General features: G+C 35.0%; 1 protein-coding gene across 1 annotated transcript; it reads left to right on the forward strand.

The window, feature by feature from the left end:
• Positions 1 to 7,111: 7,111 nt before the first annotated feature.
• LOC146138221 (uncharacterized) lies at positions 7,112 to 10,614 on the forward strand. Its single transcript, XM_083394537.1, has 5 exons — positions 7,112 to 7,363; positions 7,920 to 8,064; positions 8,282 to 8,388; positions 9,807 to 9,975; positions 10,583 to 10,614. Exons 1-5 carry the CDS (start codon positions 7,112 to 7,114, stop codon positions 10,612 to 10,614), a joined length of 705 nt encoding a protein of 234 aa, XP_083250663.1.
• Positions 10,615 to 14,238: the final 3,624 nt, after the last annotated feature.

The following is a 14,238-nucleotide window of genomic DNA, read 5'->3' on the forward strand; positions in this document are numbered from 1 at the left end:
TCAACCTAAACAAATAAAAAAACGAAAGAGAAAAACAGCGTTTACGGTCGACCAAACAAAAGACGAAAAACGGCGTTTTGCGCTCGATTTTGGTTTCGCATTAGACTAAGACGCGTGACCCAATTACTTAAAAAGCACGCCGCTTCGAACAGTTTGTTGAACCATGACAAAAACGAACAAAAAGGATAGAATCGCTTACCAAAAGGAGGTAAGAACTCCCGCCCACCTGGATACGCCACTGGGGGCAATGGATAATGTATAATATTTTTAACCTTCATAAGTAATACATATTACACTTAGATAATACTAATAATCTCATTTTGAAATTCCAGGGGGAGGCAAGTGTCCTTACAGTTAGCCAGTTAGCTGACCCTTTATGAAATCTTTACCAATTCAAAGTTGGTCTAATAACTTAAAAAAAAGGCAGTAACGCGAAAAAAGTTGCATTTGTTTTGTTAAAAATTTCTACTATATGTTTTGTTAAATTTTTTTCTATACCGGTATGTATAGCGAGTTGGTGAAATTGCTATAGTTCCGGTTCAATCGATCCATTTTTACTCACGTTACTTAATCTTGTCAAAATAATTGAAACGCTTTAATCGCTTTTGAGGCCTCTCAAAACCTAAATTAAAACAATATTGCGTGCCAATTAGTAAAATTTGGCAGCTTTGTTTAAAATTACAGTGAGATCAGACTCTCCAATTATTATCCACGAGGGTGATTGCGTTGTTCTCGCTATACAGTCACGTTGTTAGTATCACATTTTTTCTAATATTTTTTTTATATTATTGTACTTACTTATATCCTGGAAGACATACGCATTTCATCTGTTGGTTTTCATCCAAAATACAGCGAGAATGTAGTTGGCAGGTTACGAGAAGACAACCGTTAATTTCTGAGTCTAAAATTATGTAAAAGCCGTTTAAATAATACTTTATTTATTAAGTATTGCAATTTAGCTAGTGCTGAAAAATGTGTTATACTTTTTTTAATGTTCACTTAACATATAGCCTTGCCGCGATATAGGCTTAAACTACACTTAAATCACTCCAAGAAACATATGTGTATATAAACGTATAATTATTTATATGAAAGTTGCAAAAATGTAAGGCGACATTAAAAGAATGACCTTCAAAACATGTTGTTCGTTTAAAGTCTATAGCGACCGAAGTGTTGTTTGCGTAAATGACACTGGTTGCCATGTAATTCTTTATCGTGGAGGTAAAATTGACTGGTGTTGGGCCACGATATAACAACTCTTGATGAACAAAAAGGCTTCCAGAAGAGAATCCGATTGTATTGATGCTTTCGATTCCATGCAGCCTAGCATATATTGGCCAAAACGCCTAAAATAAATTCAATAATATTTTGCTTACTTTCCGCGACTTTTACGAAGGGTTAATACACTTTAGGAAGGCCATTTTGCTTCTTTAAAATAATAAAGGACCCTATAAATCAGTGATTCCCAAACTGTGTGCGCAGGCACTTTAGACTTAAATACACAACCCATTACAAATTAATCATATTGAGAGATTTACATGTAGTTTGTCGTGGGTTAAGGGCGATTGTAAAATGACTGTATTGTTTTGTTGAAAGTGTGCCGGGGCGAAACATTTAAGATATTTTTAGAGTGCTGCGAGCCAAAAAATTTTAGGAACCACTGCTATAAATTTTTAAAATAAGGAGCTTTTGAAGCATCAAGGTGCAACAATATTTTAACATTAAATGCAGTACACCTATTGTATACAATCTGTAAAATCATTTCTTAACATAAAAACGAATAGAAAAACGTGGTCAGGTCAGAATAGCGTCTATTTAGTAGCTATCTGTATTCTAGTATACTAGCCTAAGCTGCCGTAACAAACTAACTAAATGGATATTTACCTTTTTAACAGCTGCCTATCTATATAAACAAGATGGTATCCCATAAATTAAAAAATATTTAACAGTTGTTAGTTATTAAGAATGTTTTAAGTTTCTCACTTTGTTGAAAACGTTTTTCAGAAGATTGAAACGATTACTATTGGAATTTCCTAGATCCTTTGTGTAGATAAAATTTTCAACGCAAATCGTCATGAAGTACGTCGTTAACCTGTAATGCATTGTTAAATATGGAAAAGCACGTTGTATCATGAGAGTGTTTCAATATAATTGGTCTTAAGAGGCAAACCCACTCATCCCCACTGCCACTATCGTCGATTTTGCTATAATTGTTTCCTTTATTTTCAAAAGGTTGCAAACTAAACGAGTTAGTTTGTACGTGGTTGCTAGAGCTCCATCTTATTAGCGGATCTTTTGGCAAATCGCTACTCAGTGATTGATTTTCTTGCGCGACGTCGGGTGCTGCTAACGTGGAACTTTCAACCTGAAAAGAGTTTTATTAATTTCACATTACGCTATTTAAGTTTTAAAGTAAGATTGTGATGCACATGGAAGGCTAATGGCATGGCAAGAAAAAAGTAATATTATAGCCTGCCAGTTGATAAATAGCACATTATGTTACGATTAAAATTAAGAGGAACGTTAAATCAACCAAATTTTGGTTAACGACGTTTAAACGGTATTCACCTAACATTCTACAAAGCATCCATAAGGTCTTGTTTTGTTATTTCTTTTAAAAAGCTTTATTTAATATACTTAAAACAATCGTTACGAAAAAAGTTTTTTGTTGTCTTACCTCTTTAGAATTATGTGTCCCTTGCATGGATAAATTGGCAAATGATTTTCGATAATTGGTAAACCATTCTGCAATCCTTGTTCGATTAGATTCGTTAATGCACTTTTTCAGAAACCATTCGCGTTCATCGACGGTCGGATCCCGAGAGAAAAACGTTTGAAAGCCGATCCTTATCGTTTTATCACAATCTTAATAGGGTACATAAAGTTTGTAAATGATTCAAACGAATCGGAAACATAAACAATTTAATAGTAAAATGCCCTATACAAAGCAGCTTGCACCATACAGCAAAATATTGTTAAGGTTAGGCCTATATAGTTGAACAATATAAAGTGATTTTGGCGTGTTCAATTGTACATTTTTGTGCTTAAATTGATTTCAAATTTTGTTTGTTGTTGAAAAAAAATAAACTATTAGTTTCAAGATATGTGGCAAACTGGGCACAAACAAAGAAGTCGCAAATTTATGTACACCAGTGGTTCTTAACTTGTTATATACCTTTTTGTAAGTTCATCAGGGGCTGATTTTATATTTTTTAGGGGGACTAGGAATTTTTAAGATGACGTCACAGCGTTAAGTCGTAACGTGGCGTCCTAATACAATTAAATATAACAAACCCGTTGTTATCGAGCGAACTTGTGCGAACATATGAAACTATTAAGTAATCTCTTAACCACGCAAACTTGAAAATAATTGCGTTTATTTGATTGCAATGGACAAAATTTTTAATTTAGAAATACACATGAAACATTGGGTAGAAGAAAATTTGCACATTGATCGATATATATCGTTTATTAAGATAATATCGACATACTTATTGTGAGGGTCATTAATCCACAGCTGCAAGGCTATATAGAACCCAAGTAAAAAAGTCGTTGATTAAGATTTGGAAATTTGAAATTAGATTACGTATACTTTTGATTTATGTATTATAAAAGAATATGTCTTTAAAGAAGAATAAACACAACTACAACTAAAATATTTGTCCGGAGCGCTTAATTATTTTTAATTTACATTGTTAAAGATTCAAAAATATTATTTGGTTCTATGCACACATAGATCTCCATCAACTGTGTGTGATTGTTATGATTAAAAGTAAAATGTAGCCAGAAAGCTCGCAACATTATGGACTTTTCAAGTTAGAAATCCATTGGATCGCAAATCATGATTTATTTTTTCATATTAATGTGCTATCGGATTGGCGATACCACCTTGATATTGGACGAGTACCAAAACTACCACTTGGCATCGGGGATCAGTTCGTATCCCATTTATCAAACAACCCTAATCGATATACTTACAATTGTAGTTAAACACATTTATTAGGGAATCCGAAAACTGCAATTGGCTTGAAGGTTTCCATTCATTTTCTGCTTCTGGAAGTAATGCAAACAAAATTCATTTTTGCTGTTCGAAAAAAAAATGCTAAAGCTTTACCTGCGGTGGATTGTTGTGTTCGCCTAAATCGCAGAAAATTGTACTCTCGGACACTTTCTGAAAAAAGACACCTTATTTAGTAAACTAATACGCCTGCTCTATTGGCGGTATAATGTTACAATCCTATGGTTTTCGATCAAAAATTGTTATAAAGACTAATCTGATAATCATAACAATACATTTATTAACCTCGCTGTTTAAAAGGAATTCAAAAAAGACTATAGTAATGAATAAAAAAACTTATTTAGAGTATGACTACAACATTTAACAAAGCATCCTATAGGATCCCTAATTTAAAATATCGGTATATAACAAGACTTTTTTAATTTCTTACCTAAATTTGAGTTTTCTATCTTTAGGTGGAGTAAAACAAACACAAAAACTGTTATTAAAGAAGCAAGCAGCAAATTTAAGTAAATTGTTTGTTTAAATGCCCCGTTCATTGTCTGAAAATATGAATATAATTAATCGCATAAAAGCTGTTATACACAACTATTCAGTCAACAAAAACATCAATGTAACACCAAATTCTTTGTTTGACTAGCATTTTTAACGCAGACTGTATCAACTACTTGATTGTGCTTTAATTCTGTTTGTAGTACGCATTTTAAGCGGGTATTTAACTGGCTGTTTCGCTCGCGATACGTGCACACTTGAAACCTATCGACCGGGTTTGGAGTCTCAGGTTTAACTACGCGTGAGAACACTTCATTAACTAATGGTAAGTAAGCATAGCTTAATATGTCTAAAGGAGATTGTTCGAGAACATATACCTTACTTATGGCAATAACCTAACCAATTATTCGCCAATGTATGTTGAGGCAAAAATACAATTGGTCCAAAATAAACAAAACTAAACCGCAAACACACAACAAAACCGCAATTTAAAATTAGGAAATAAAGCTGGTTTTCCGAAACCTAGGGGTTATAGGCTACAATTGCCAGAAAATGTATCCGTTTTATGTTAGGCCATTTTTTGACATAAACCTTCGATCTATAGTGTTTCCAAAACCCTACGATAAAATTGAAATCAGACAAGTAATCCCTTGATTTAGCGAAGGTCATTTAAAGATGAATATAACAATAAAATCAACTTTTAAATTTAGGTACACTTATGCACGGATCTGTATTGTAGCTTGATAATGAATCTCAAAGCCAAAACTATGATGAACTGATTATGGTAAGTAAGCATCGAAACGTCTCTACTAAGTTAATGTCGATTTACTCGTTTTTAGCTTTCAGATTCATTATCCAGAACTTTTAAAATTTAAGTCATTTTTGGTAGAAGCTCGTAACTTTTCGACTATTACCCCTTGGCCCGACTGCACTCTATAAATAAATTGGCGACCGCCAAAGATTCACGCCAACTTTTTTGCCCAAAAAAAATTTATATATGCCACAAGGCTATTTTTATTGTAAATTCGTTAGGCCGGTGATATTTCACGCCAGTTGTCTTCACTGGCGGGGGTTCAAGGATTTATGTCAAAGATATTTGGCGAAAAGGGACGGGAATTCAATCGGGCCTCCCGGTACAAACGAGTGCACCTAGTGAAATTACAATATATCTTTAACAAAATAGTAATGAATTGAATTGCAGGTTTATATTGAAACCGGTAGAGAAGATCCTACTTGGCAACGATCTGGCGCTGGTCTATTGTGAACGTTTAGTTTTGTATTAAACGTCTTTTACAGCAAATTATGTTGGCGTATGCAGTAATTAGCTAACATTACCCCTCAGCGTTGCCTAGTCTGATGTCCTTTAATATCACGTGACCGATGTCCACTAACGTGTGACCGAAAATCAAAGCGTGTGGTCACTGCGATTTGCGATTCTATTCTACTCTGCTTTAGTCAGGCGGCTTGAATTACTGGGTTACGTTATTGTGTGTCCCAAAATTTATCTGTCAATATACTTAACGAGCGGTATTAACTGAGTGATGAGACTTTGTCTTGAGTTCAGGAAGTTACAAGTACAGGTGTTGTGGCAGCCTGTTACGTTAAAGTCCTAGAGTTAAAGACTATAGGCTAGCATAGCTATAGTCAGGGTTGCCATCGACAGGGACTAAAAATATGGACAACCGAAAAATTAGATTAGCATTTAAAAAACGTTTCTGGACATGCATTGTACTTGTACGAGCCGTGCAATATCACATTCCATACTTTTGGCCAGAAACAATCTGCTCAAGCAATTTATCAAGGTTTATGGTTTGTTTTTCGGTCTACTCCTGTTAATGTTGCTTGAAGAACGCTATTTTAAAAATCTGATACATAACACGTTCGACCAGGTGAAATGTGGCGATCAAACAGTCGATCGCGATTGAAGTGTTGGCCACTTCTGCGTATAGCTTTAATGATTTAATCAAAGTCTCGACTGCATTGCACTCTTTTCCCCAATACCAACCACTTCGCAAAAAAATGCTGCCTTCGAAAGTAAGATAAAATAAGGACAAATCTTAGAAATAAGGACGGTATGGCAACCCTGGCTTTAGCAATGAGGTAGGCTAGTATTGCCAGGTAAGATGTTGTTTAAATCTTTATTTACGAACTGTCCAATTTTTGCTTAACATATGCTTAATTTAAATTTGAGTAATTTTATTTCATCTGAGTTATTTTAAAAGTGGTCATCGTTACATTAGATTACATCAGAATTCGACAGACTACAACAAATTACAGCAAAACATGTAAAATCTCCGAAAGTTAATCATTAACTTTCCGCAGGTTGAAGTGGTAAACAAATAGAAATTTTACCTGTTGCGATGATGTTAGGTATATTTCCTACCGGCAATATTGAAAATATGTCTGAAAGATGATATGGTGTTAAAAACGAAATATCTGTCAATTTTATTAAAAAAAAATTCAAAAATTGTGTTTTTACTTATCAACTGAAGATGAAATTATTTTTCGGAACCAGTATGATAAAAAAATAACAGGTATATTTCGCATTGCAGGGATATAAAGGGCGAGTTTTTATGCGGTATATTCTCAAAAGTCAATACCATGAAAGTGATTTTGGTTGGCTATCCTAAAACGGGCACCAAGACGATGGCTACAGCTATGTCCATGCTTGGTTACAAGGTTTACGATTTTATGGAACATTTCTGGTATCATGAAAAAGAGTGGAAGAAAATTTTGACTAGCGGAGGTTGTGTGGAAGACTTTCGGAAAATGTATGCTGACGTCGACGTTATAGTCGACACCCCTACTTACTTTTTCTGGGAGCAAATCCTTGAAGCATTTCCTAGGGCAAAGGTAAGTTAAATTAAATCATATTTAAGTAAAATGCTTAGGCTTTTGTTTGGTAGGTCTGTAACAAATATAGCTGCTTTATTGTTTTTGTATTTAAACTAACGGAGTAAATTGGCAAACAAATATGTGATAAAATAATAATTAAATCTTGAAAAAACGGGCAAAGTGTGACAGATAACGAGCAACGTGTACACCAGTCAAACTATTGTGTTTAGGATGTTTTTGTCAAAGCAGCGCTGTCGTATCTCATAAAAATTAGAGAGCATTTCAAAATGTTTTTATAAAATTATTCTGCCAACTGATTACGCGAAAAATACGTACGAGCAGGAAAACTGGCTTTTACAGTTGTATGGATACAAGAAAAAACGTCGGGCTGTTTAATTCTTATATTTTAAATTCAGGGGAAAACTGCAAGAAACAATTTTAAACAACGTCTTTAGTTTTGTAATACTAATTTTACATAAATATATTTTGTATATATATGCGTTTAACTGTTTTGGTATAGCGTATAATTATTATTTTATTTGGGTAATATATTAACTCTATGTGGACATTTAAGGTAATATTAACTCTACGTGACGAGGACGCATGGGCGAAAAGTTGGTGCAATCAAATGTCCCAACTAAACAGGGGAATTCACCACAGGTTGATATGGTGTTTATCACCACTCGGAGTCCGCTATTATGGACATTTTGCGAGAGGTGGTACGTTTCGTTTCATGATTATAGGTTATATTGTTCTTCTCTACATTAATTACTACACAAAGTGATCGTGGTGGTGTGTCCTGCAACTGTTATTTGCAAGGAGATCCTACCTTAGTGGTGGAACAAAGGAGATTATAATAGTGGCATTTGCTTACTGTGCGAGTCCATACTTATGTTGTTGTATTTCCTAAATATTTAATATTTGCACATGTTATAGCTACGGCCTGTTTCGGCTTTACATTAAACTACCCGTGGACAATGGTTCCCCAAAATGAAATGATGATGAGGGTACGATACAGACAACACAATCTACATGTTTTAAAGGTATTCTTTCGTTAAAGTGAAACGTTTAACGTTCAGTAGTTAGCCTAGATGAGTAACAATAATTCCACATCCACTACATTAAAATAATGTAAAATGTTCATCTAAACCCGCAAATGTTAAATAAGGGTTAAAAGGTTATCAGGAAAACAAGTATAGGCCTATTTTATTCAGTTTTTTTTTAATTTTTGTAAATCTGCAACTGAAAAACTGGTTTCAATATATACCTCTATTTAGATCTAATATACTTATTTCTACTATACCCCCTCCAGTAACCTTAAAATAAACAAATTTATTTATTTCACTCCCAACCAGTGGTATATTTTTAACGCAACCCTTTTTTACAGTTGTCTCGTGTCTTGCGCCCCCGCCCCCCACCTTAGCTATGAAATATGTATCAAACCAAAAGCAATTCGGAATGTCGATTACCTAAGTGTGAAACAACATGAAAATACTAAAGTTGGCTCCTAATTGCGCGGAGCGCAGAATAGATTGCGGTCATTTGGTTTACATTGGTTTAATTATATATTTAATTCTGGACACATGGGGCATTGGGCATAAAAAAGTTAGCACATTGCCTGAATGCGCGTGCTCGATATAATGTATTTTGCTAAGGTAATATTGACAAACAGTTTATCAGGGCCATGTGGCCATGCTCACCCTAAATTGATAAAATCGTTCATTTTAACACAATCGTTTGCCCCAAAAGCGCCGTGCACCCCACCGCACCCTCGAAAAGTAAAGTGTGGGCAAGTGAAACGATATAAAATTGCTCACATCTTGTAGTTTGTAGCTTTTGTATGGAAAATGACACCTCGAACAAAATACTTAAACAAAATAAGCTTGGGGGATGCGATACCCAGGTCGGGAACAACTGGTATAGCTGCAAAGAGACATGTCTACAAAACAAAAAAGTGTCTGCAAAACAGGAAAATGACAAAACATAATAAAAGATTCGCGCGAAGCGCAAAAAGGTTTGGCAGTAACATTTGCTTTTTGGAAAAAAAGCTATAATTTATTGGAGGGACTTGCCTAGTGCCCACCTTAGATCTCCAACTCTTCTAACCAATGCGTAGGGAAAATCGGCCAAGTAAAGTAAGAAACATTTATAGTTAACCAAATACCAAGAACTTATTAAAAACTAGAGGCTCAAAAAAGTGCAAATCGCAGAAACATATTTCGAGTGATTTAATTACACATTTGTAATTTTGATGTAGGCCTAAGCATATGGACAGCTAAAAGCAGAATGAAAATCAAAAACTATCAAAATCACTATCCTCAAAGTTAAATATTGTAGTACAGCATAAACCCCACTGAGAATTGGCGCCGGTGCTTAACTATACAAAATAATTTATCTTTTTTTCCCTTGAGTTATCTTTTTTCCCATGATTTTATCCTGTATCAATAGCGTTTCGTTTTAGAACGCACCTCCTGATCAGCTGCTGGTCTATCAAGTACAGGATGGTTGGAACACACTTTGCAAGTTTCTAGACCGAAAAGTTCCCAGTGAGCCATTTCCTTACAAGAATGCCAAGGGGTCAATTTTCGAAATGATGAAGAAAGAGAATAAAATATTGCAACGCCTGACCCGTGACACTTATATTTTTGGATTCCTTTGGCTTACTGTTGGCGTTTTTGGCGCGTATAAATTATTTCGCAGTGATCACCTACAGAGATTTTTTGAACGTTTACAATTTTAGGCCGCCTTTCATTAGAATGTTAAGCACAGTAATTATACCTTTTGTTGTTAATAATTGTTTTCATATTTTACTTGTATACAGGTAATTCAACCTGCAAATTTAATTGATATCTGATGGGATCGCGATGCTTTAGGTTCTAACAATCGAGTATCGGAATAAAATGTTGGACATTCCTAGCTAGCGAAGCTAAGCTATTTAAAAATAATAGTAGAAAGAATTTTTTACAACTGTTGCTACCAGACATAGTAATATAAATGAAAAAACAGCTCCTCTGGTAATTTCAATTCGTTGGTAAAGAAATAATAAATGACTGCCATTTAGAATTAATACATTTTGTTGGGGCAAATCGGACCCAACACGCAAGGTAGTTAGTTATTACTAGTGTAACTCAACTTAAAACTTTACATTTTTAATTTTTTATGAGCGTTTTAGTAAGACATTTTCGAACTGAAATAAAATAACTTGATTAATATATCATTATTTTATGTTTATATCAGTTTTGCAGGAAGGCTCCACCGACCAGATTTGACGCAAATCTTACGCACATCAGTCGGACACGACTAAACGTGTTTTTAGCGAGATAGCGCATGCAATACTTTTTACCGTGACTTAAGATGTTTTAAAATAGATACCACGAGTTCTTTTACGGATTTTCGTTGGTTTTATATTGGGACTGTTATTTTGAAAGGTTTAGCAGTTGTTCATTTTAAATATTATAAAAAAACATAATGGAACGGTAGATAAGCTTTTCCTAGTTTTGCATAACGTTTAAAGACTGTTTGTATTTTCACAATCTTAAATTGTATTTTTCCCAAACTTGAAAAGGAATTTAATCTACTACAATTTTAACTTTGAAAGGCTAACTAATCTATGGCACAAAAATATTTTAATAATATTTTACATTTGGTAATTGTAACACAATTCTTCCTTACCCAGTACTAGTGTTGCCGCATAAACCGCTTGTTATGTTTCCAAATCCATATTACTGCCCAAATTTCCATTTTATTGGCCTCTGCCATGATCACGACTAAATTACGAAGCCTAGTTTTTCGCGCTTCCGATGTCGCTTTCAGACACGACGCAACAAGTCATCAGTCAGACATGTTTCGTTGCGTCGTGTCGTATGTTTTTTTTTTTGTATGGTTTGGCCTACTAAAATATATTATAAAATTTTTTTAACGCAGCGGTTCACAAACTTTTCTAAAAAATTAGCTTGGTGGACCCGTTGCAATTATTTTGATATTTCGCGGCCCTATAAAAATTCAAGGGTCACCTGACCCATGTTTCTTGTGGACACTCTCGTACAGTCACTATTCTTTCTAATGTAATAACTTTCTTAAAAAATGCGAACGATTCGCTGATAGCAGGTAGTACAGTACAGCATAATAGATGCCTAATGATGTAACAAGAGACATCATAAAACACGCTATGCTATATTATGGAATAATTAAGCATAACTAAAGATAATAATGATGGGTAGAAAAAAGGGGAAGAGCCACTGTTATACAAGAAGTGGTACGCGTGGCGTTAGAAAACGTCCAAGTGTTACGGGATTGAAAGAGGCAGTGACGTGCGGTGACGTTCCTAGATGGTGAGGCACTATTTTTTCAAGCCACGCTTTTCTTTAACAATCACAAAAACGGTATCGTACTAATAAAGATAAAAAAAATTAGCGGCATGCTTTTGTGGGGCGCAGCCACAATGAAAAAATGTTTATAGAATGTTTAATGTTTACATTCTTTCATTGTGGCTGCGCCCCACACTTTCACGTTTATTACAAAAATGAAAATAAAAAAAAGACAATTGAAGTTCTGGCATGCCTGTGATAGACTTTTGTGGTACTGCAAAAATATTATTTAGAGTACACAATATTTATAAATTTTTAAGGGGTCATGGCCTCTGTGGCCCCCTGGCTGAGCCTATGACAGTAACATCCACTCCTTTTTTACCAATCTCTTTGAAAGTTGCGTGTTATTTTTTTGTCCAGTCGTCTGATGCGAACCTTTTAAATGGGAAACATATTTGCCTTTATTTATGACACTTTAGATTGATTGAAAGTGTAAATTTTCCTTCATTTTAGTTAAATTTTATATAAAAAACAATCCGTTACACAGCAAGAAGTCAATGTAGAAATGCTTCATAGCTGGGACGTCACATTTGAGGCATGCCTCAAATCCTAGCTAAATCGTTTATCATGTTTTCCGAGAGAATTGGGAAAGAAAAGGGCACGCATAATGCAGTACATAGAACTTTTGTGATCTGAAGAGAGGCACAGCTTGGCACTGCCTCTCTTCGCGTATTTCAACGATTTTGAACGCTTGATATTGACGCAGGCGGGGCTAATTCAAGTCTCATTAGTGTCTTTAGTCTCAATGATTCACTTCACTTGTTCGTGGTAAAGTCTTATTCAAATTGAATTGTTCATCTTCTGCTTCATACTTCTAATATGCTTCGTATTAAATCCTAGCTCAGAAAACATTCACTCAACCTTGCAGCAGCAACCATTCTGTTTATTAACTGGACAAGACTGGTCTGGTGTATATTGATATAACGCGCTGCTTATAAAAGGTGATAATTTGCATGAACAAAAACAAAGGCGACACAGAAAAGAGGAAATGTTTCATATCCCGAAGCCTTTTTGTCAGCCGGGAACTGTTACAATAACGCGTTCACACAGGTGAAATACTTTTATCTATAACGGAAATATGTGTCACGATATAACATTATTCATGTGTGAAACAGCCGAATGCTTTGTTCTCAGAATGACAGCGAGTGTTTGGTAAAAGGCGTGAAAAAGTGACAAATCATAAAGCGTAACATATTTGATAAATACACAATGCAATAAATTCCAAATTATCCACTAATTATTACTTATAACGCTACAATATAAATAACGCAACAGAAATTGGAAATAATACACTTTAGGTATAGAAGTGTAAAATTTGCGGGATAAGGAGTGTGGACTACAGGAATCCATTCGAATTAAAGCACCCAAAAACATGAAATGTGTACTGTACTTTAGCAAATAATATTTATTCTGTGATAAACATCTCTTTAATATACGTTTTGCTTTGCCAGATGTTGGCACTGCCTCACCTGCCTCCCCTGACCGCACGTCCCTGGAAAGAGGTTGGGAACCCATGCAGTACAGTGATCGGCGGCCATCGATCTGGCATCGGTTTTGGAAAATTATTCCAATTTAGAGTTAGGAAATTATTCCAATTTAGACAGTACAAGGTATTAGTTCTATTTTGTTCTTATTCCAAACTGTGTTTTAACCCGACGTTGATGTTGTTCTTATCTCGGTTTTAGGGCTTGGAGTCCCTTTATTTTTTAAAGACTAATGTTTAAAAACATTCGCTAAATCCTATCTACAAAAGACTAATTCACCTTGCGGACCCTCTGAAACTGTTGTACGGACCCCAGTTGGTCCGCGAACCCCAGTTCGGGAACCGCCGTTTTAACGTATGAGGCGCCATGTATACCATTTCTTGAATTATGATGTCACGTGGTACTTGTGACAACATCTCTGACAATGGAAACACTCAATAGGACGTACAAAGCAACAACATCTACATCGAAATCATCTGCTATACTCAAGCAACCAACCCACCACTAGATCAATACATGCTATATTAAGGTAAGAAATTAATTCATATTCAACGCAAGGAAATAAAAATGCACATCAGGTAACACCTTCATCAAGTTGGGAAAACAGGCAAATCACACCAAACATATATCCATGTTCGTATGGCATTTGTTGGCTGACTAATAAGCGGGACATTTAGGTTGACTATACTGTAATCGGGGCGCGGTACCGGTACTGGCAAAAAATCGCTAAATATAGTGAACTGTCCCGCCTAAATCGGGACGTATGGTAATTATGTCATTATGCTTTAACATAGTTTTGCGCAATACCCAATGATAGTTGAATAATGCATTGAAGTAAACAACACAAAAACAATTAATTCACTCTACGTTTTATATGGCCTGTTTGGATACAAAAAAAAATTAATATTCGGGCTATATTCACGTTGGCATCACTATTTCGGGCTGTATTACACTTTGGCAGCAATCCCACTCAAGTACAATTGTTACACAACAATAAATGAAGAAACTTCCGATAAACATTTAAACTGGTAAATTAATTACT

The sequence above is a fragment of the Ascidiella aspersa genome, chromosome 7 (genome assembly GCF_963924565.1).
Source record: "Ascidiella aspersa chromosome 7, kaAscAspe10.2, whole genome shotgun sequence".
In the NCBI taxonomy this organism is placed as follows: domain Eukaryota; kingdom Metazoa; phylum Chordata; class Ascidiacea; order Phlebobranchia; family Ascidiidae; genus Ascidiella; species Ascidiella aspersa.

Bases quoted from the DNA above. Each gene is read 5' to 3' on its own strand.
- LOC146138221 (XM_083394537.1), top strand. From the start codon at position 7,112: ATGAAAGTGATTTTGGTTGGCTATCCTAAAACGGGCACCAAGACGATG. The intron at 8,389-9,806 runs GTATTCTTTCGT...GTTTCGTTTTAG, and splicing joins ACAATCTACATGTTTTAAAG to AACGCACCTCCTGATCAGCT. The intron at 9,976-10,582 runs GTGACACTTATA...TGTTTATATCAG, and splicing joins AATATTGCAACGCCTGACCC to TTTTGCAGGAAGGCTCCACC.